Source organism: Peromyscus maniculatus, chromosome 23, assembly GCF_049852395.1.
Source record: "Peromyscus maniculatus bairdii isolate BWxNUB_F1_BW_parent chromosome 23, HU_Pman_BW_mat_3.1, whole genome shotgun sequence".
Taxonomy (NCBI): Eukaryota; Metazoa; Chordata; class Mammalia; order Rodentia; family Cricetidae; genus Peromyscus; species Peromyscus maniculatus.
The window spans coordinates 46,482,813-46,507,082 of NC_134874.1; the positions used below are offsets into that span (position 1 = coordinate 46,482,813).

General features: G+C 41.2%; 1 protein-coding gene and 1 pseudogene across 18 annotated transcripts in view; both read right to left on the bottom strand.

Moving 5' to 3' along the window:
- Positions 1 to 24,270, bottom strand: part of Rnf216 (ring finger protein 216) — a 129,636-nt gene that overhangs the window by 71,304 nt on the left and 34,062 nt on the right. For all 18 annotated transcript variants that reach the window (XM_076560806.1, XM_042268311.2, XM_076560801.1 and 15 more), the window contains 6 exons: positions 23,254 to 23,368; positions 20,468 to 20,607; positions 14,825 to 14,875; positions 13,428 to 13,565; positions 10,266 to 10,414; positions 9,716 to 9,794 (listed from right to left, as the gene is read on the bottom strand). In XM_076560806.1, the coding sequence (XP_076416921.1) occupies positions 9,716 to 9,794; positions 10,266 to 10,414; positions 13,428 to 13,565; positions 14,825 to 14,875; positions 20,468 to 20,607; positions 23,254 to 23,368 (672 nt within the window). The remainder of the gene's footprint in view (positions 1 to 9,715; positions 9,795 to 10,265; positions 10,415 to 13,427; positions 13,566 to 14,824; positions 14,876 to 20,467; positions 20,608 to 23,253; positions 23,369 to 24,270) is intronic.
- On the bottom strand, positions 13,726 to 14,568 carry LOC107399437 (large ribosomal subunit protein eL21 pseudogene; annotated as a pseudogene).

Sequence of the window (24,270 nt, forward strand, 5' to 3'; positions counted from 1 at the left end):
ATGCCAGGGTTAAGAAGCCCATGAAGAACAGATGCATGATACTGTTCCTACAGAGAATTTAAGATTTATTTTTATTTTATGCATATGAGTATTTTGTCCACATATATGTATATACACCGCATGTGTGCTTGGTGCCCATGGAGGCCAGAAGAGGGCACCAGATCACTGGAACTGGAATTAAAGACAGTTTTAAGGTACACTAGGAACTGAATTCATGTCTTTTTCAAGAGCAGCAAGTGCTCTTAACTACTAAGCCATCTCTCCAGCTCTTGCTACAGAGAATTTAATAGTGGAACGTGACAAAAACATTAGTACAAAACCAGTGCAACTCTGAAATCCCTGGCTACTGTGCTGGCTCTGGGGCATGTCTGATGGAAGGCTGGCTCCCAGTGATGGCCCTTGGGATAGACCCTGGGCTTTCCTTTGGGTTCATTATCCATCACCTTAAGCCAAGCTTCAGTGTCCATTTAGCACAGTCTCTGTGGTGACCAGCACTGAATCAAGGGCTCTGTTCCATCCACGATGGAAATCCAGGGAGCTCAGTATCACCACATCCTCAGAGACCTGAAGTTCTTCAGTGGGACCTCTCTGGAAACTGCAGGAAGGGCAGGCCACATTCATAACAAGGGCTTCCTATTCTAACCCCTTCCTTTCTGACTCCAATTACATAGTATGAAGTGAGCCCTCACCTACAGGCTTAGCAATCTTTCTGTCACCAAGACATTTGGTTCCTGTCAATGTAACTTCCTGATTAAAGGTTCTCTCTGATAGAGGGAACACTAAGACCAGGCTTCATCAGCTATGGATAACGTGAAGGCTTGGTTTGTCTAGGAGTCAGCACACTAACTAGATTCCCCCACTAAAGTGTGGTTAGTAAGTGCCAATGGCCTACTACCACAGCTGGAGCTGTCCTGGCAATGACAGCTGGCCAGATTAATTTAGATTCTCTACACGCAGCCATTCAGCTACTGCAGGCAGCTGCAGACGCCTAGTTTTTAACAAACTGCTTTACTGCAGATGTGATTTTTGGTTATTTTCATAGACATAGTTAAGAGCACTGAAGACTAGTGGATGGGATGGGGTCTGACAACTGTAAAAAAAAAAAGATAAGCAGGGAAGAGGGTTTGTAGGTGGAATGGACAAATAAACCAAACTCAAGTGATCTTGGGCAGAGATGGGTGGTTACACAACCTATTCACATTCTTGGTGTCCACTAAAAAATCCCAGATAAGATTTTCCTCAGGTTATTTTCATCCAACTCTTTATACTGTCTGTCTTTCCTTCCTTAGCAGGACTAGTGAATCTCTACCTCATGACCCTGGCCAATTTTCTAAGAATGTATACTGTGGAGCATATAGCAGAGCTGTAGCTCCTAGAAGGTAGAAAGAGATTCAATGGGGGAAATGTCTGAACCTAAGAAAAAATATTCCACAGAATATTTGAAACCATCTCAGAACCTATCCTTCTTCCACTTCCACTCCATCCCAAACACACCCTTATCCATTGCTGAAAGCAGCATGGCGAAACAATGCTTTGAGAGCATACCAGGCAACTGAAGGTCCAGACAAGCATTCTATCACATCTATGAGACTCAACCTATTTCACAGAACACAGTTTCAGTCTTTAGGGATGTGGGCATTAACCCTCTTTCAGATAGCACCTCACTATAAATGCCTTATCCCAGAGTGACAGGTTCCTGGAAATCCAACTAGAGTGTAGGTTACTGGCAAACACCGCAATGAGAAAGCAGATGCTTTCTTACACAGGCCAAAATTAGCTCGTGGCTCATTTTTTACACATGCAAAATCCTTAAGGATTAACTGTTAGTTTAGCCATCCTGCTGAAGAGAAAGAATGTCACCTAGAGAATTAGGGCAAATACAGAGGAAAAGGCAGATATCCTAACAGTGCAGGCATCTCTGCAGTGAAGTTCTGAATATATGCAGTGGTTTGCTTTAGCACTAATCTGAAAGAATTCTGTCAATTCTGCTTACAAGACGCTGTGCCCACACATCTACATTGGAAATAGGGGAGAAGGATCCTTCTTGTGGAGTACTAGTGCCATCTAGTGGTACCTTATTCCACGGCTCACACAAGACAGCCTTGGTTGGCATGGATACTTCTCTGCATTTATTATGGGCTTGGTTTTTATTTTTATCTCCCATAGACCCCATCCACAAAGACCAAAAAAGGAACCTAGAACATGAGTGCCATTATTCATAGGTAAAGGTTAAATTCTGAAGCAGTAGGTCCTGGAAGCTGTAACGCCTGTGCTGCATTCTCTTCACTGTCAGTACTGTAAATAAGATGAATAGGCAGAAGGATGCTCTGAGAACCACCCAACATTTGCATTGTAACCATCTCCCCGCTGGGCTACTGTCCTTTCCAAAGCTGCACCAAACTCCAGACTCCAAACTCTTTCTCCAGCCTCAGCCTCTTCAGACTGGGTGACCTTGTCACTTCAAAAATGTACACTGAGCACCCTACTGCATGCCAGGAACTGCATGCAGGAAATACACACAGACTAGATAGATACTTTAACATGTTCAAAGCAACATCAACTTTTTTTTTTCTGCTGAAATCCTCTGAGATCCCCATACCATCATTTATGCAGTGGATCAAAGCAGAAGACTCACCTTCCTTGCTTTCAAGCCTATAACTTATGACCCTAAACTAGAATCCTTTTCTCAAAACTCCCAGCCAGTTCTGGTCCTTGAACTCTGAAGCTGTTGCTGGGACAAACTTGATCACCAGTAGCACCAGAGCCATTTCTTGATCATGGTGCACTTCTATCTTAGCAGGGGAACAGAAAGTGAACTACGTGCCCTGCCCTCTGCAAAAACTGTGACAAAACTTAAAATGACACCCATTATGAACTGTTCACTGTAAGAAAGTGTTGTATAATAAGATCTGGCTAGATTTAAACTATTCACTGCATAGAAATTCTTTAGTTCCCCTCTTCCTAGACCTGGCAATTACTATTCAGATTCCTGCTGCTTGCATCTGGTTGCTTTAAAAACTGCATGAGTGGAATCATGAAGTATCTGTCTATCTGGGACTATGTCCTCAAAACATATCCATGTTGTATAGCAGAACAGGATTTCTTTCTCAAGGTAGACAGTATCATCTGTGACGGTCATTCAACGTTTCTGATTCATGGATAATGACGGTTAATGCTTCAACAAACACAGGGTTTGTTTTCTGAGGCATCAAAGAGTGTGGGTTCCTTTCCATAGGCTGTCTTTCCACTCTGTTCCCTTTGAGGTATAGAAATCTTTAGTTTGATGCTATCCACCTGTCTATTTTTACTTTTGCTGCTTTCTTTTTACTGTCATCTCCAGGAAATCATTACCAAGAGATTGGCAATGTTGGAAAGTTTCTCCTGTTTTGTTCTCAGAGTGTTAAGGTTTCAGATCATTAAGTTTAGATCTACAGTCCTGCTGGGTTGGTGGTGGTGTACACCTTTAATCCCAGCTCTTGGGAGGCAGAGGTAGGTAGATTTTAGAGTTCGAGGCCAGCCTGGTCTACAGAGCAAGTTCCAGGACACCCAGGGATACATAGAAAAACCTTGTCTTGGAAAACAAAAACAAAAATTTTGCAATCTAATATCAGTGAGATGGCTCAGTAGAAAGAAGCACTCAGACACAGGTCTAACAGTCTGAGAGGTTTTTTTTTTCCCCCTTTCAAAAAAAGATTTACGGGGGTTGGAGAGATGGCCCAGTGGTTAAGGGCACTGACTGCTTTTCCAGATGACTTGGTTCAATTTCTAGGACCTACATGCCAACTCCAGTTCCAGGGAACCCGGTGCATATAAAATAAAATAAATAAAATAAATAAAATGTTTCTTTTTATTTAAAATGTGAGTGTTTTGCCTCCACGTAGAACTCAGGAGAGGGCATCGGATTCCCTGGAACTGAAGTTAAGGACAGCCATCATATAGGTGCTAGGAACCAAACCTGGGTCCTTTGAGAGAGCAGCAGGTGTTTGTAACAGCTGAGCCATCTCTTTAGCCCTAACATCCTCAGTCTGACCTGTATACATGCTCTGTAACATGTGCACAGCTGCAAGCACACATGCTAAAATAAAAAAAATTCAAAAAATATACAGGCCACTTCATGTTGATTTTGGAAATGGTTTAAGGTTAAGAGCCCGATTCATTCTTTTGCATGGGTACACCCAATCTTCTCAGCACCATTTACTGAAGACTATCCCTTCCCCTTTGGTGTAGTAGCCAATCTTGTCAAAAACTAGTTGATCACAAATGCACAGATTTACTTCTGAGTTCTCTACTATGTTCTATTAGTCTACACATCTGTCCTCATGCTAATACTCCAGTTTTAATTACTGTAGTTTTGTAACATGCTTTGAAATTGAAAAATGTGAGACAGCTTTGCTATTTCTCAAGATAGTACATGTGAGGCTCTATGTTTCACCCCCAGCACTGCAAAAACCCAAAACTAAATCAAAACAAAAACCAAATCATCTGTGATCAGATAACTTTCCCCCTTTCTGGTATGATCCCCCCCCCTCGTTTAAATGTTTGAGCTTGGGTTTCTGATGTCATGTTGAGCAAAGTGGAAAGGGCTGGTGTTACACATTGGCTATTGGATGCCTACCCCGCAAAGACTACATATTAAATTTTTGGGTTACTGGAGATGGGAGATATAGAGCATATGTGTACAGCTGATATCACAGAAACGACTGTGGAATTCTGTCTCTTCTTGATTCCTAGCTATGAGGTGACTGCTTTTGTTCTGCCACAAGCTTCTGCCATAACATTCTGCCTTGCACAAGGCCAAACACAACAGAAACACTTAAGAAGAAAGGAGAGTGGGGCAGATGCCAGCCTGTCGCCCAAGGAGCAATAAGATGCTAGCAGACAGGTCACTTGGCAACATATAGATTAATAGAAATGGGTTGAATCTAGCTAACAAGAAGCCTGACCCACAGGTCATACAGTTTGTAAATAATATAGCCTCTGTGTGTTTACTTTTGACTAAGCAGCTGCCGGACTTGGGTGGGAGAGATCTGTCCTGACCTCTGGGCTGGGCTGGGCAGGACCGGAGAAACTTCTGGCTACAGTGGACAGCTTACCTTGTTCTTGATCTCAGCCAAAAACAAAAACAAAACACACACACACACACCTTTCCATATATTTGAATTTTCCTGTATTCTTTCTGCTAGTGATTTCTAGTTTCACTCCATTGTGGTTAGGACAGATACCATTCTATCCTGGAGAAAGCATCATGTGTGCTTGCAAACGGTTCTTTTGCTGAATGTTCTGCTGTATTTATCTGTTAGGCCCATTTGGTCTATAATGTCGCTGAAGTTTGCTGCTTTTTCAGTCTTCTGTTGGGCTGCTCTATCCATCATAGATCTGTTTCAATCCATTACTTCCTTCAGTTCTATTAATGTCTGCTTTACATGTCTGGATACATTAACAATGGGTACACATAGTCAGTCAGTCATCTCTTGATATCTATAGGTGACTGGATCCATGCTTCCTGTGTGGTCTGAATGACAATATTGCTCCAATGGCTCAGGCATTTGAACACTTGGTTCCCGCAGTGATGCTGCTTGGGGGAGGTTAGGAGGTGCAGCCTTGCTGGAGGAAGTACATTACTGGTGGCTTTGAGATCATACAGGCTTACCCTATACTCCTAGTCTGATCTTTCTGCTTCATGCTTGCTGTTAAAGATGTGACCTGTCAGTTTCCTGCTTCTGCCACCATACCTCCTTGCCATTATGGAATTTTGTCACTCTAGAACCATAAGCCCAAATAAACTCTTCCTTCTATAAGGTACCTTGGTCATGGTGTTTTATCATAGCAATGGAAAAGTAATTAATAACCCCCTTGAATACCCAAATCTGCTGACGCTCTAGTCCTTTATATGAAATTGCAACAGTATTTGCATAACCCATGCACGTCCTCCCATACACTTGAAACAGCCTCTTCTACGTGACTATTATACAATACCATTTAGGGAAGAATGATAAAAGGTCTACACATGTTTAAAGTTGAAACCATTTTCCCCTCAGGTATTTTTTTCTGTGGTTGGCTGAATCCATGGCTACAGATTCCATGGATACGCAGGCTGATCATGTATTTATAACTGTTTTGTCTTCCTGGCGTGCTGACCATTTTTTTAACACAGTATCATTTCCCCCCCTTTTTTTTTCACTTGACAGTTTTTAAGTCTCTTTTGTAGAAGTATGGTCAACCTGCTCTCTTGGTTATCATCTCTATTTAATACCTTTCCTTTTACCTTCAGCCAGTATGTATTCACAAACCCAGTACAGGCTCTTGTAGATAGCATAAATCCAGAGCCTGATTTAAAACCTTCCCAGTTACCCTGCATTTCTTCAGTTTAAGAGTTTATTCCATGCTGCATTTAAAGCATAACCAGTAAAGAGGAACTTTACTGCCACTTCTTCTTCTTTTTTTTTTTTTACTCTGAGACAGGGTTTCTCTGTGTAGTTTGGGTGCCTGTCCTGGATCTCGCTCTGTAGACCAGGCGGGCCTCAAACTCAAAAGAGATACGCCTGGCTCTGCCTCCTGGCTCCTGCCACTGTTTCTTGTTGTATAGCTATTTTGGTCCCTTGTTTCCTGCATTCCTTTATGCTTGAACTTTTTTTTTATACCAACATCTTTTTTTTTTTGTTTTCTTTTGCATATTCTCTATAGCAGTCTTCTCTAGCATAATCTTTTAGGCTGATAATAACTTTAACTGTATACATTCTACTTTCTTACATCCACCCCCTGTCGACTGACTTCACAAATTACAATGTTTTGTTGTTATGAACCCATTAGTACTTTTGAAGTTTTTGTTTTTTGTCTTTCAAACTCTATACTATTTACATATAACTACCATATTACAGAATTCTTTATGTTCATACAAATTCCCCCTAACATACAATGAAGTTTTTTATACCAATAAGCCCACTGTGAGCTGAAAATGTATTTGATACACCTAACCTCCAAAACACCAAAGCTTAGCAACACAGTACAATATAGAATGCCTATTGTTTACTTGTGGATTTGTGGCTGACTAGTAATTGTAGCTTGATGTTGCTACTCAGCATCATATTAGAAGAGTATTATCATCATATATTACTATCCTGACAAAAGATCAAAATTCAAAGTACAGTCTTTTAGTCTCAAGAGATGGCTCTGTGGGTTTAAGTGTTTACTTCTCAGTCTGATGACTTGAGTTTGATTCCTGGGTTCCATATAATATAGAGAGAATCCATTCCCACAAGCTGCTTCGACTTCCACGTGTGCATACAGAAACACAATAGACCCATGTGCACACGCAAATAAATGCAATTTTAATAATTAAAAGAAAAAAATATAGTTACTTAAAAATAGACTAGAATTTTATTTTATTTTATTTTTTTATTTTTTGGTTTTTCAAGACAGGGTTTCTCTGTGTAGCTTTTGCGCCTTTCCTGGGACTCACTTGGTAGCCCAGGCTGGCCTCGAACTCACAGAGATTCGGCTGCCTCTGCCTCCCGAGTGCTGAGATTAAAGGCGTGCGCCACCACCGCCCGGCTAGACTAGAATTTTATATGCATTTGTGTTGTTATTTAGTCTTTGTTCCCAAATACTGGGATTACAGGAACACATCTGGTTTCTCCTTTTTGTATATGTGTGTGCATTTTCATGTATGTGTAAAAGTATACATACGGATGTCAGATCAACCTGGGGTGTTGTTCCTCAGGAGCCATTTACCTTGGTTTTAAAGAAAGGGTTTCTTGCTGGGACTTGTACTCACTGATGAGAGTCAATTTCTGCCTCCCAAGTGCTGACATTGTGGTGTGAGCCACCATACCTAGAATTGAATGCAGGACCTCATACTAATTGTAGCAAGTACTTTACTGGTTGTGCTATCTTCCCAAGCCTTGCTTTTTTCTTCATTTTTAAAAATTTTTATTAATTTTTATTTTTTTAAAGATAGTGTCTCACTAGGTAGCCTTAGGTAGTCTGGAACTTGCTATGTAGAATAGGTTAGCCTGAAACTCATTAATCCTCCTGCCCCTGACTGGAATTAAGGGTGTGTGGTCCTTTTCGGTTTCTTCCAGCACTTTAAGCTACCAGACTTCCTTGTTTGCATGGTTTCTGCTGAAAATATCCACTGAATTTTATAGATGTTTTCACATAAGAAAAAAAAAAGGGGTGGGGTTCTTACAGTGTAGCCCTTGGCTGAACTGGAACTATGTAGATCGGGCTGGCCTTTAACTCACAGAGAGCTATCTATTTGCCTCTGCCTCCTGAGTGCTGGGATCAAAGATAAGGACCACCATATTTTGTTTGTTCTTTCTTTCTCCCTTTTTTAAATGTATATGAATATTTTGCCTGCATTTATGTCTGTGCACTGTGTGTATGTCTGGTGCTTAATGAGTTTAGAAGGGCATTGGATTACCTAGTATTGGGAGTTACAAATAGCTGTGAGCTGCCATGTAGGTGCTGGGAACTGAACACCTTCCCAGGAAATGTTCTTAACTGCTGAGCCCTCTCTCCAGGCTCATTTTTTAAAATTTGTATTTACTTCGTGTATGTATGTGGGCACATGTGCCACAGGATCATGTGCACAGAGATCAGAGGACAACTTGCTGTATGCTTATCAGCCAAGAAGGTCTTCCCGATGCTTTGCCTCTCCCTCACTCAGGATGCAATGCCTGCTCTGACTCACCTCATGACACCAGCCAACGTCCAGGGTGATGTTACTTCTTGGCTAGAACATTCCTTCACCCTTCACTTACTTTAGTTATGTTTTTATTTCTCTGTCTTAGCTCAGGCATCACCTGCTCAAGCGCTCCAGTGCCTGACATACCAGACACCCACAGAAACACCTTACTGTGTTTTCCTATTCCAAGAGGCCAGCACTGTACAGAAACTGCCTGAAGTAGGGACAACTTACAAAATGGCTACATCAACTTCAAGAATGCATACAGGTTTCACACAGAAATATTAATATTAAAACAATGAAGTAAAGTTTTAGTTCATTAGTATCTTCTTCCTTTTCCAACCTTTACCTTAGAGTTTTTTCACTGTTCCCAAAGTAAGGCAATACTCAACTCTGATCATGTAGTTTTATAAAATGGCCAAAAGCACATCTGTCTAGATGGAAGGCAATGTCTATTAGAACTCCTAAGTAATTTATAAATAGTTGGTAAACTTTAAGACATTCTTAGAGTAGAAGTCTTACTAAAGGACTTTCAGCAGTGAGGTGACTACACAGCTCTGGCCTCTCCTGAAATGACTGGTTATTATGAGAGAAGAATCAAGTGAAACTACCAGATATGACATAGATGATAACATGGTGCTTAGTTCTTCAATCTAAAATCTGAAAGTGGCAGGAAGTATATGTGTGTATATACTACATTTGAGCACAGAACAGGGAAAAGAGCAAGCAAGCAATATGACACAGCAGAAGAAAATTAAAACCCTTCACATTTTGTATCAGAGTACCTGTCTTTATAAAATGACATAGAAATGAGATCTTGAGCTTTGGAAATGGAATCCCAAAAGTATTCTCATCTCTAACCATGCTAACTACCATACAAAGCACTGATCATCACCTGCTTCATGATAAGGAACAGGCAAACTGTTCTCATGCATCAGTATGCAGGTAGAACATAAACTATACAGGTCATCAAATAGTGCAAAGTACCAAAATTCAAGCAATATGTTAGAAAAAAACTGTCTCCCTTACCTTTCGGCAGCGAGGATTCGGGCAGCTGAACCTCTTCACATCACTGTCCAACAGGGCAGGGAAGCTACATGAGGGGCACCTGGAATAAATAAATAGGAAAGGTAGCATCACTCAAGATGGTTAAAGTAGGCTTTGTGAGACTGTGCTACTAAGATAGACCATTAAGCAAGACAGACAGTGCGTTGTACTCCTTAGTTTTCATTATAACCTAGACTGAGCTTCTTCCTTTACTTGCACTTACCAGGGAATACAGGCACCTTCCCAGTGTCCAAATTTACTGTCAACCACATACCTCAAGCTTTCAAGGATTCTTTGTAACCATTACTTTTCTTCACATCCAGGGCACAATGATTCAACTACAGGTTGATTAGGTAGTAAGTAAGGAACATAAAGAGTCCATTGATAGATGTTTTCATTATAAAGCTTAATTAATTTCATTTCTCAGCAAGAAGTGCCAGAAAACAGACAAGGCAGCTATGACACAGATCTTGCCTGATCAAATGCTCAAGTAGACCCTACTTTGGGAAATCAGTTGACTTTTAGAACTCACCGGACAAGCTCATCAGCATAGGCTGCCACGACTTCTTCTTCAGCTTTCCGTTCATAGTATTTGTACAAAATGGTCTGAGGGAGCACTTTCTCCAGTTCACTCGTAGGGAAGGAACATGTGCAGCTGCCTTCCATACAGCTGAGTTCTGACTAGAATAAAGTAAGCAGGCAAGAAAAAGTTAACTAAGGATTCAGAATAACAAAAAGCTAAGGAAGTCAAACCCATCTTTCAAGAGAAGGGACAGTGGCAAGAGCAGATATGGGGATAGCAAAACCAGGAAGCATTAAGTAAGAGCATAAAGGCCTTTCTCATCCAGCAGGCCAAGCTACAATCTATAAAGATGGAACACCAATAGTTAAGGTGACATGGCTCAGTTGGCTAGAGGAGGCTGGTTACAGTGTCTGAAGTAGCTGCTTCCCTTGTAGGATCTGTAAAGCTGGAAAACCTCTTGGAATGGGAGGGGAGAGGTGATAACTAGGTAAGGAAGTGGGGAGGAAGTGGTTTGGGCTTCTATTCTGACTGTCTCTGAATGAAAATCAACAGAGACAGTAGAGTTCGAGTGTGGCCCTCATGAGTGTGGCCCAAAATCTGCACATGGAATCACAATGTCTCCAATTCCTTCTTTCCACTCAGTTCTAGGACGCTGGGATGGGGGCAATTTCATAGAATATGCCTTAAGCTGTCAAAGGAGGATCACAACATGAAACACTATTTAGGCACTCAAAGTCACCACTCAGCCTATACACCTGTAGTTCAGATAGCTTCCAAAGAGATCTTAAGAAAGGAAAAATGGCCGGGCGGTGGTGGCGCACTCCTTTAATCCCAGCACTCGGAAGGCAGAGCCAGGTGGATCTCTGTGAGTTCAAGGCCAGCCTGAGCTACCAAGTGAGTTCCAGGAAAGGCACAAAGCTACACAGAGAAACCCTGTCTCGAAAAATCAAAAAAAAAAAAAAAAAAAAAAGAAGAAGAAAAAAAAAAGAAAGGTGGAGAGATGGCTCAGAGGTTAATAACACTGACTACTCTTCCAGCTTCCAGAGGTCCTGAGTTCAATTTCCAGCACCCACATGGTGGCTCATAGCCACCTGTAATGAGATCTGGCATCCTCTTCTGTGTACATAATAAATAAATAAATTAAAAAAAAAGAAAAGAAAAATGCCAGACATCTGAGGAACCCTAGAACCCAGTAGAAAGGTGGACACCAAAGTGAACACATGGAAATGATCTCACTTAATGTTCCCAATAGTCTCCTAAGCATCTCCCTTTTCCAGGGGAAGAAGCTAAGGCATAACATTTTACTATGTTTTCTGCTTACGTCTTTTCTGGTGCAGGAGCCCACATGGTAGCCCTCTTTGGTCTCTTCCAAACTGTGTCAGGGTGATACTAATGTGACCTATAAATCTTTTCATTTTCAGTCACGGTTTCCATGGCCCCTATTACTTCCTCAGTGACTAGAATAATAAGGTTAAAGTTTTTGACCTTTTGTCCTTGGCTCCAGAACAGCTTCAAAACAGCTTCTGAGTGATAAAGTCAAGAGACATCATTTGTTATAATGTTGGGTACTTTCAGCCTGAGAAAGCAATCTCTCTGACCCTTGCTTACCTTCTTTTAACTGCTCCTTTTTCCTCTCTGAGGCAGGCCACAGAAACTAGAATTTATCTTCAAGGCCAGTCCAAAAAACTATATACACAACAACTTTGTCTTTTTGTATTGGAGCTGGCCATAAAGCAATTCTCTGACCTTGTTATGTGATAGTATACTGTAAGACACTTAATTTCAGATGGTGGTCATACTCCACACCTACAGGAACACTACAGAAAGCCCAGGAAGAATCTGAACAGAGAGCCTTGTTGAGTTTCTCTAGTCTATCAAACTCTTGTCTAATGCCATTTCCACAAGTTGTCCATACTTCCATCTTATCTACATAATAAAATCTCCATACAAATTTAAAGGACAGGGTCTGGAGAACTTCTGGACATTAAACACTGGAGGCTTATAGGAAGGGCAGCAAAACTCCAAATCCTTGCTGGGATGGTGGTGTATCCTAACTCTTTAGAAACAGAGCTCTATCTAGGGACCTTGCTCTATCTCCTGATCAGTCTGCTGATCTGGAGCTTTACAACAATCTTTGTAATAAATCTTAAGTGTAAGCATTTCTCTGAGTTCTGAGAACTTAAAGAGTCAACTAAGCCTAATGATCAGGTCATGAAAATCCCAGTTTGCAGTTCAAGAGAAAGATGTTCCAGAGGCCTTCAACCTGTAGAATCTGACACTCTCCAGACAGGTGGTGTCAAACTGAATTGACTTAAAGTATGTGAAATGATGACAACTGCAGAATTGAATGCCTGGCTTGCTAGTAGGAAGAGATCCACATGTTCAGGGGCCATGGGAGTAGCCAGTGCTTTGAGCAATCAATGAGAGGGCTTGAGGCTGAAGCTTTTCCTTCTAACCCAGAGAGTGTTTCTCAGTATTTTTTTGGTTGTGAGCTCAGCCTTTAACAGCTGAGCCATCTCTCCAGCCCACTAGCAAGCACTATTACCAGAGTGTTGGGATTAAAGGTGTGCGCCACCAACGCCCAACTTACATAACTCTTAATACTGTTTTGTTGGTGTTCAGTGAAATAAACTTTGGACTGAGAAATATGATCGTATACTTACGACTTTTTTTTTTTTTTTTTTTTTTTTGGTTTTTCGAGACAGGGTTTCTCTGTGTAGCTTTGCACCTTTCCTGGAACTCACTTGTTAGCCCAGGCTGGCCTCGAACTCACAGAGATCCGCCTGCCTCTGCCTCCTGAGTGCTGGGATTAAAGGCGTGTGCTACCACCGCCCGGCTTACTTACGACTTTTTAAACAAACTATAAAATCTTTAAAGTATGTGAAATTATATTAATGCACTTTCTTTCATATGCTCAAACATAAAATGAGCTCACCATTTATCTAACACCGTTTAATCTAACTGTGACCAGGAAAGTGAGTGCAGGGGCCCTGTGGAGCTAGACATAGGGCATGAAGGAGTCAGGAAACCTATTTTACTCAGAACCAACATGACACAAATCAGGTCATGAACATTATCACCCATCATCAGAATTTTGCTCCCCACACAATAAGTGCACCTGTTTATAAGCATAGTCATTTTTCATATTTATGTGCATAACATACTTCTTACCTTTCCAGACCCGAATACTGCCTCTTGGGCATATCTGATGAGACATTCTTTACAAAACAAGTGAGCATCGGCGCACTGTGTCAGCTCCTCAAATGGAAACTCCCCATAGCAGCAGCGACACTCAATCAGCTGTCCATCCTGCAAGCCAAAGAAGATACATGTAAACTCCCCTGTACCCCATTCAAGAACTGAGGCTTCATCTACAGCCCTATATACTTCCATGCACCAGACACACAATGAGGTCAAAACTGACTCTTGGGAGACACCAAATAACAACAAACTTTTTTTTTTTGCTATCTAAACCTGGATCAGAAGCTGGATATCATAACAATGTATGTGTAATGACCATACTTAGGACACTGAGAAACTCAAGTTTTGAGGCCAACCAGGCTCTTTTTACAGTCCAAGTCTTTTATTTCTTTTTGTACATTAGGCCATGAATTCATATGAAATGGGCTCCAGCAGTTCAGGCTCCTTCCCATTAGTCCTCACAAAGTGTGTGTCTCTGGGTGGAGCAAGCTGGCACTTCAGCTGAACCCAAGTGCCCTTCTCTTTGGCTTCCTTTTTCTTTTGGTCGTTTTCCTTCACCCACTTCAGGAAGCTATCTTGGCTCTTAGAGTGCTTGATGTGCTCAATACGCACATTATTTCTCTTGGCAAGAATCTTGCCCTTGACTTGCTTGTTTACAATGATACCCATGGCATGCTGGGTAAACTCTTCTGGTTTCGCCATGGTAACACTTACAAGGCATTCCTTTTTGAACAGTGCCCATTCCCTTGATGTCTACAGTATCACCCTTCTTATAGATTCGCATTAAGTGGCCAAAGGAACAACTCCATGTTTCCTCAAAAAACATATAGCGAGTGCCCCTCCTCTTTCCCTTTCTGTTTGTACTGAAAGATGGCTGCCATGGCCATGAGCCCAAGAAGCTTTCTAAAGCTGGATTTGTTCCTCTTGTCAAAGACAGGAGTGTAAAGACACCATAAGCCAGCCCTTGCTTGTGGTTAAGAGACTGAGGAAAACAAAGTTGCATGCAATGTCAGTGCTCACCGAGACAGATCCAGTCAGCAGCCTGCTTTCAGACATGCTCGAAAGTCACTAAGCAAGTTGTCAGATACGGCACAGAAACCCCTGGCCCATGGCTACACACAGGGAATCTGAGTGTAGGAATGCAGAACAGTCCCTTCTAGTAACTGCCTAGTGAATTTCTGGTCATGCTCTTTAAGAATGAACGTTATCTATCTCCCCTTTCAGTTCTGTTTTGGTCTTGTATGAAGATATGTAACACTTGAGTGAATTGCAAACTGACAAGTCAATAGGTTACATAGTAAAAGTTTGCTTTCAAAAGCCCAACAAGTATACCCAGAATAAATGAACTTGGTGAGATTTCAAAATACCTTTTGATATTGTTCTTCATTCATCTGCAGGGCAAGCAAAAAGTCTTCATGCTGAAGAACAAAAGAATCAAACATTCAGATACAAATGTAGAAAGATCATAAGCCATTAGCATGGATTTCAATTTATGTACATTATTAACAGTTAACATGGTTTAGTAGTTGAAAAAGCTACCAAAGGATAATCTGCAGAGTAAATAAGGGAACAAACACAAAACATTCTGGAATAGCAAAGAACAACATAAGCTATACAAAGCTAAATGGACCAAAACCAAGTTTGATAACACAATTTGCTGGTGAAGTTGGGAAGCCATCAGCACTCATATTGCTGCTGAAGATGTAAAATGGCTGCCTATGAAGGAGGCATGTGGTATTAACTCAACAGTGAAAAAAATCTTTGTTTTTTGAGATAGAATCTCTCTATTTGGTCTTGGCATTGTTGACCTAAAACTCACTATGTAAACCAAGGCTGGACTCAAACTCATAAAGATCAGCCTGTCTCCTTCCCACACCTTGAGTGCTGGGATTAAAGGCATGAACCACCATGCCTGACCAAAACTTTTATTCTGAGACAGAGGCTCACTATATAGCCCTGGCTGGCCTAGAACTTTCTATGTAAATCGAACTCATGGAGATATGCATGCCCTTGCCTTTCAAGTGCTGGGATTACAGTTGTGTGCCACTTTGTTTAGCTATCAAAGTCATGTTCAGAAATCTCTGTCCCCAAGATGCCCTAAAGCATAAATCTGAACTGATGTATGTATAAACTTAGTTACAAACAGTAAAACCCTGGAAACAAGCCTGGACCTTAATCAGACAATGTTATAGCAGGTAGTTTTAAAAAGCAAAGAGGAAGACCTCTGTGGATGACTGTTACATGGTTGCTAGTATGCTCTAAGTGAAACAGCAGAAGCTGAAGAGTATTTCCCTGAGAAATGTCTTGATAATGCTCTACATGTGTCAGAGGACAACTTTGTGAAGCCAGTTCTCTCCATACATCTTCACATGGGAAGTCAAACACTTTGATCAGCAAGTGTCTTTACTCACTGGGCCATCTTGCTAGCCTTATTTCCTTTTTAAAAATAATTTATTTCAGAGGAGGGAGGGGAAACTATGGTTGGTATGTTAAATAAAAAAATTTTTAATTAAAAAATAGGGCAGAGCCGGGCGGTGGTGGCACATGCCTTTAATCCCAGCACTCGGGAGGCAGAGGCAGGCGAATCTTTGTGAGTTCGAGGCCAGCCTGGTCTACAGAGCGAGATCCAGGAAAGGCGCAAGGCTACACAGAGAAACCCTGTCTCGAAAAACCAAAAAAAAAAAAAAAGGGCAGAAAAAAATTATTTCAGTCTATCTTTTGGATAAGAAAGAGAAACAAATAAAATACCCATGCCTATTTGCAATCACTTAAAGTAAGTAAAGATACAGAGGAAGTGAGAGAAGAATTGGGCTCTCTGGACATTTCTTGACTTAACTATGTGGAGTGGCCTTAATATAACTGTTCATGTTAATGGCATAACCAAAATTGTTTCTAGCAACTTTATGGTTTTGTGTTTTTCTTTTGCAGCAGTCTTGCTATGGTGCTCAGGCTGGCCCTGAGCTTCTGAGGTAAAAATGATTCCCCTGACTCAGCCTCCCATCTGGGGCTGTAGGTGTGTATCACTGGGATCAAGTGATTCTAAAAATCTTCAAATGTGGTAGGAATCATGTTAAGTGATTAAGAGTCAAGATCCTTACACACACACACACACACACACACACACACACACACCATAAAACAAAGGCAGTAATAAAACCTGTACATTGAATTCTAATCAGAAATCTCAGCATGAAATTCCCTGTTGTGGGATGTTCTGTATGTCCTGTGGGAGCCCGTTCTTGGGTTCCTCGTGGCTTTACCCAGCAGGTCCGCATAGAGGATGATTAGGACCACGGGCCTGAGTGCAGGTGTCTGACATGGTCTGCACTTGGCTGTGCTGTGGGATGGTCTGTATGTCAAGTTGCTCTGATTGGTCAATAAATAAAACCTGATTGGCTGTGGCTAGGCAGGAAGTATAGGCAGGACTAACAGAGAGGTAAAATAAAAGAACAGGAAGGCAGGAGTCCCTGCCAGGACAAGCAGCATGTAAAGACGCCGGTAAGCCACGAGCCACGTGGCAGGGTATAGATTTATGGAAATGGATTAATTTAAGCTCTAAGAACAGTTAGCAAGAAGCCTGCCACGGCCATACAGTTTGTAAGCAATATAAGTCTGTGTTTACTTGGTTGGGTCTGAGCAGCGGTGGGACTGGCGGGTGACAAAGATTTGTCCTGACTGTGGGCAAGGCAGGAAAACTCTAGCTACAATTCCCAATAAAGAAAGTAAAGCACTTTGGAGAAATTTTCAGGTCTAGGCCTGTGCTGGATAGTTTTATGTCAACTTGACACAGGCTAAAGTCATTTGAGAGGAGGTGACCTCAACTGAGTAAATGCTTCCTATGATCTGGCTGTAGGCAAGCCTGAGGGTATTTTTCTTAATTAGTGATTAGCTGAAGGGCCCAACCCATTGTGGGTGGTACCATCCCTAGGCTGGTGGCCCTGGGTTCTATAAGAAAAGAGGTTGAGCAAGCAATGATGAGCAAGTCAGTAAGTGGCACCCCTCCACGGCCTGTGTATTAGTTCCAGCCTGCAGGTTTTTTCCCTATTTGAGTTCCTGTCTTGACTTCCTTAGATGATATAGTAATATAAACCAAATAAATCCCTTCTTCTCCATGGTATTTCATCACAGCAATAGAAACCCTAACTAAAACAAGGCCAGGAGGCTGGGTGGTGGTGGCGCACACCTTTAATCCCAGCACTCGGGAGGCAGAGCCAGGTGGATCTCTGTGAGTTAGAGGCCAGCCTGGACTACCAAGTGAGTTCCAGGAAAAGGCGCAAAGCTACACAGAGAAACTCTGTCTCGAAAAACCAAAAAAAAAAAACAAGGCCAGGGAGACCAGAGCAAGGATGTGGTCAGAGACTACCAGGTCAGATGTGGCCAGATGATAACTTGGATATAAGGTTAAAAATGACTACAAGTAACAGAGAATCCATTAATTCTCTAAATCATTTTCGGATGAGCTCTGTAGTGATTTTTATGTGTATGGGTTGTATTTCCTACAAGCACGTCTGTGTATCATGTGTGTGCCTGGTACCCACAGAGGGCCAGAGGAAGGCATCAGATCCCCTGGGAATGGAGTTACAGATAGTTGGAGCCACCACGTGGGTGCTGGGAATTAAATCTAAGTCCTTTGGGAGAGCAGCCGGGGCTCTTAATCTCTGAGCTATCTCTGCAACCCTCCATGGTGGTATTAATAAAGGTGACTCTGGTGGATATATCAAGATGAAAACTTTCTTCAAATTCTAATGTTTGCTTGAGATGTAGAATTTTTATCAATATATACAAACTATCACTTCATTTTGAGACAGTGTCCACCCAAATACTAATATTAATTAATCATAATTTTCCAGTTGTTTTCTTTAAAGTAAAACTGGTATTCTGTGAGTGGTAGAGAAATAATAAGGGGGTGGGGGTGGGGGAGAAAGAATGCTGATTCAGCTATTTTCAACTCAGTTGACAAGGGCCTCTCCTCAGGATCAGTTCTTATGTCCAGATGCTGCAATCATTTCTTCTTTTTTTGGTTTTTCAAGATAGAGTTTCTTTGTATAACAGCCTGCCTTTCCTGAAACTCTTAATAGACCTGGCTGGCCTTGAACTCACAGAGATACACCTGCTTCTGCCTCCTGAGTGCTGGTGCATTTTTCGTTTTTTTTTTTTTTTTTTTTTTTTTTTTGTTGTTGTTGTTGCATAGAATTACTTCAAAATTTAAAGAAAAAACAAACACTAACTTTGACTGCTTTACCAAAGATATGCCCATGTGAAAGTAGTTTTTCTTTTTACTTTTTCTTGGAGACAGGATCTTAGTATATAGCTCAGGATGGCCTTGTGCTTGTGATCCCCTGCCTTAGTCTCCCATGTGCTAGGGCTGCAGGTGTAAGCCCCACACCCGACTAATATCAGCATATTCAATTATTTTCTCAGTGGCCCGGGAACCAAACATAGGACCATCTCACACATGCTAAATCAAATGCTCTCCCATTCAGCCACATCCTTGGCTCTCTCTCACTAAATTATCTAGGGTAGCCTTGAACTTTTATTAATTCTTGGCCTCAGTCTCCAGGGTAGCTGGGATTACATCACCACACATAGATAAGACTGGTATCTTAAAACATATGAGTACAGGGAGACTGCTAGGTCACCACTTTTTTTCTATTGCTACAAATTTAACACATTAAAAATAAATAAATAAATAAATAAATAAAAAGCAAATTCTATCTATCCTTGTAAGAAATATGACCTCAGTGGGACAAGGTGGTATACACCTTTAATCCCAGGGAGAGGAAAGTTTATCTCTGTGAGTTCAAAGCCAGTCACATCTATATAGAGAGTTCCAGTACAGGAAGAACTACATAGGGAGACCCTTTCTCAAAATAAAACAAAACAAAACAAAACAACAACAACAAAAAACCAATACAACAACAATCAAACAAAAATCCCCAAAACAAAACAAAACAAAACAAAAAAATATGACCTCATAGGCTTGGGTCTCTGTGAACTCAGAACCTGGTACCACCAGAGCCTAGATTTTTATTAAATAATTAATGTATGTGTATTCCAACTGAATTGAATGTTTAGTAATATTTGGGAAAGTTATAGAGCTAAATGAGATTCATCTTTTTTTTTCTTCTTCACCATTTGTGTCTGAAGGGAGTGAAGACACATCTTACATGTCATGGTACACATGTGCCCACAAACATACACATGTCCAGTAAATAAATGCAATACAAAATAGTAAAAAAAAAAACCCTAATCTCTAATATCAATTTGATTCATGAAACCATGAAGTTAGACAGCATTATTACAAAATATAATTTTGTTTTCTGTTTAAAACCTTTGCTGTGCTGAAAACAAACCTGAAGAGAAGAAACTCACCACAAAAGAAAAGCTTGCTTCATGAAGTAATAAAACTTGTTTCATTCCATAAAAAAGCAAATAAAAAATAAATAACTCGTCAAAAGATGTAGTGAGAAGAGAACAAACAAAACAAAAACTCAAAAACAAAAACTTTGTTGTGAGCTGGGTGTAGTGGTGCAGGTCTGTTACCTAAGCAGGTAGAATAATGGAGGTGGAATTCAGTACCAGTCTGGATCACATATTTAGTACCAGGACAGACTGGTTTACAGCATGACCTTGTCTCAAAACACCAAAACCTAAAAGCAAACTTTACCATGTAATCAATTTTAAAAAGGGAAAATTTGGGCTGGATGTTGTAGCTCAGTGGTAGAATGCTAACTGCTGGCTTAATCCCCAGTATAGGGGAATGGGGGAATAAACAAACCCTCCAATTCAAGTTCCTCCTGTCTTAGCTTTTAGTGCTAGACTTAGAGGCTTGAACAATCATACTTTCTTGAAAAGTGAACCCGTGTGTGCTATTAGTAATGGAACCCAAGCTGGGCTATATCCCTAGCATCCAAAGGAACTCTTAAAAAAGCCAGCCATGTACCACATCCTAATGGGGAGCAAACTAGAACTTTAGAACCACATTCTAAGATCAGAACACAGCTTCTTACCTCTGCCATCTCTTTGATTTTCTGCTCATAGAATTCCTGCTCTTGCTGTACAGCTGGAAGGAGGGCCTGCTGGTCATAAGATCTACAATGTCGACGCTTGTTTTCCAGAAAGAACATCCTCTTTTCTATTTTTACGTTACCTAGAAGATGTAACAAAGTGAAATCACATGGCCAACTGTTCACTAGGAATACAGGCCAACTATTCTGTCTTCTACAACTTAGCACCACCCCACCAGCCCTGTGGCAGGACACTATGGCTTCCTACAATTCATCTCACAGTTGAGACCTTGTGCCTTATGCTTAATCTGTGGTTAAGGCTTTTTGTCCTTCCTCACTTTTTTCTTTGTGAGCACCAACTGCAAAGTCTCACCTACTCTGACAGCACTGAACTAGGTGAGCATTCAGTTTATTTTTATTTATTTATATATATTTTTTCATGTTCATTGGTGTTTTGCCAGCATGAGAGGGTCAGAAGCCCTGGAATGAGAGTTATAGTTCTAAGCTGCCATGTGGGTGCTGGGAATTGAGCCCAGGTTTTCTGGAGGAGCAGTCAGTGCTCTTAACCTCTGAGCCATCTCTCCAGCCCCAGAGGATACAGTTTATTACCCATATAAGAACTGTGTCTTTACAGTTCTGAGCTATTATAGATATAGCTGGAATGCCCTGTGTTTTTTTAATGGTCAACCTGCCAGTCAGACCTGGGCTTACAGGAAAGTTAGGACAAGCTTACATTAAGCTCTAGAATATAACTGCAGGTTTCCCAAAATGGTCTTTCCAATATATAACCCCCATCCAACAGCAATGTATGGGTTCCATTTGCTTCATATCCTTGTCCATACCTGATATTACCAGATTTTTTTTTTCCAGAAACTGTGGCAAGATCCAAACATACTTTATGCATGTTAAACTTTTTTATTTTTCAAGACAGGGTTTCTCTGTGTAGCTCTGGCTGTACTGAAACTCACCTGGTGGACCTGGTTAGTCTGGAACTCAGAGATTCACTTGTCTCTGCCTCCCAAGTGCTGGCATTAAAGGCGTGTGCCACCACCACCTGGCTATATGTTAAACTTTTAATAGTGAAATCTTCAAGCTGGGCGGTGGTGGCGCACGCCTTTAATCCCAGCACTCGGGAGGCAGACGCAGGCGGATCTTTGTGAGTTCGAGGCCAGCCTGGGCTACCAAGTGAGTTCCAGGAAAGGTGCAAAGCTACACAGAGAAACCCTGTCTCGAAACCCTCCCCCCCCCAAAAAAAATCCAGAGAAAGTGGCCTGTTCAGGCATTGTTTTCGCCTGTTAATTTGCCTAGAAAATGATTACATACAGATAATCAATTACTACTGGCTTATTCTTGACAATCTTTTAATTTTAACAGTATTTATTGTCTGGTTCCTCATTTATTTATCCTCTTTTCCTCTTATTCTTCTTAAGCTTTTAAAAATGTAAACTTCTGCAGATGTGGTGGTGCACGTCTTTAATCCCAGCACTCAGGAGGCAGAGGCAGGCAGATCTCTGAATTTGAGGTTAGCCTGGTCTACACAGCTAGTTCTAGGACAGCCAGGGATATACAGAATAACCCTGTCTCAGAAAAACAAACAAACAAATGTAAACTTCTGATTTGAAATCCAGTCTTTTGCTTTAGGGATAGTGAAGCATAGTGTTAAGAATCAGCTGTGAAGTCAGATCACCAGGATTGGAATCACAGCTCATCTACACGTAGATGAAATGGTAAGATACTCAGCCCTTTTACACTTGGTTTTTTGTTGTTGTTGTTTGTTTGTTTTCCTTTCTTTTCAACCATATGACCTGCAGCTGTGTCAAGAAGTTTCATGAAGTGTATTTTTTCATGATATAAAGAAGAGCTTTGTGAAAGACAGAGCTGGCCAACAAGGGGGTAAAACATATTGCAAGGAACATGCTCTCCACTACTGAACACCAGAAACAACAGCCTTTTGACTACATCTTAGGGATGACAGAAACTGCATTAGTTTAGCTGAGTGAGAGACACCTACATCATAACCAGAGACGAGTGAGACTGTCACAAAGGCACTGCTCCACAGACTGCTGAGGGACCTGACCCCTGAGTCACAGCCTCAGAGAATGAGAGCTAGAATGAAGAATTCATGAATCCAAAACCTTTCTCATTTTTATTTAGATAAACTTGGAATGAAGCTTTGGAAACACACATGTAACAAAAGTCAAATAGGAGAAGGCAACTAACTTTCCTATTTGTGATGTGGCTAAAGAGCAGTGAATTCCTTTGTTGATACAATCAAGTCACATGGAATGTTACAAAATCCTGCAGTCTGTGTGTGAGGGGGGCTCAGACCCCAGGTGATTTCTTTGAGAGACTTACTGCAGTTATTCCAAAAGGAATAAAGAGATTTTATAAAAATCTGGCTACCAGTGATGCTATCAGGTACAAAACTGGCTCTCTATAGCAATTAATCATGAACTGATGAGTGAATAAGGTTGGTACAACTATACAGCCAATTCTGACATCTCAAGAACAGTGTTTATGATTAGCATCATTTCCAGTTAGTCCATACACAAAATTCTCCACTGCACAGGCTTTTCCTGCTATAACGTACCTAAGGAAAGAGGAAGTCAACAACTGCAGCTACTGTCTATAAATTTTGATGTGCTGTCCAAATGGTCCTAATCAGTTACTCTTGCACTTATTGGGCCGCTGTAAACAGCAAATACACTGTGCCCCGCTTCAGCTGCCTCACCAAAAAGGTACCAAATTACAACTTTACACGGTATCGCTGACACTCAGCTTCCCATTACCTTGTTCAAATTTGAAATCTATGAAAGAATACTGATTCATTTCTTTCCTCTTTTTCCGTTTTCCACTGGCTTCAGGTGATAGCTCCTGCCATTTTTTAATAGCATCAGAAAAGGCCTAAAAATTGAGAAAAGGAAAGGTTACCATCATAAATATAAAGAACAAATATAAAGGCAATCTTTGAATCTCATCTTCCCTCACAGTGGCAGCTCTGCCCAGTGTGACAACAACAAAATGCTTTCTACAAAATGCTGCAGTCTGAAATCCTTAAGCCAGCGTCTATCATTTTCCTTCCAACTCCAGCTTCTTCCTCATTTCTTAGATGTTTCCTATCAGCACTTAAAAAGATCTCATTCCCCTTTCTGCTCTTAGCCTCACCCCTCTTCACCTCTTTGTGCCGTTTCAACCTCTTCCCTCCCATGGGCATGAACAAAACTCACAGAGGCCATGCTTCTGACCCAACTTCTATTCAATGCGTATACTAATGGAAGGGTCAAGCACACCCCTCCACTTGAGTCCTCATCTCCCTGACCTCCCTGGCAGTGTACATGTGCTAATACTCCCACCTACTCTTCCTCATTCCTCTGCTAGCCCACCCCCATGTGTGAGTTCTCTTTACCGGACGGATAACTCTAGATATCACAATGCAGGTTTGCTTCTGCAAACTGGTAACTCTTAAAAATCTCATCTCTAGCCATTTCCCTAACCTTTTCTGTCCATTCAACCACCTAATAAATAGGCTGCTTCACAAACACTACTCATTAGAGTGGTATCTTATTCTTTCCCTGTAAGCCAGTTCTTTTCAATTTTCCTCCCTCTAACAGATAACACTACAGTCTTCTTCCATGCTTCCTGTTGTGTTCTCTGTAAACATACTGTATTTTTCTTTTCAGAGTACATCTCAGTCATTAACAACATAATTATTTGTTTGCTTCACTGCTTCAAGTCATTTCCTCCACCAGACTGTGAGCCTCTGGAGGACAGAGAATGTTGCATAGCTCATGCACACCCTTGTTAAC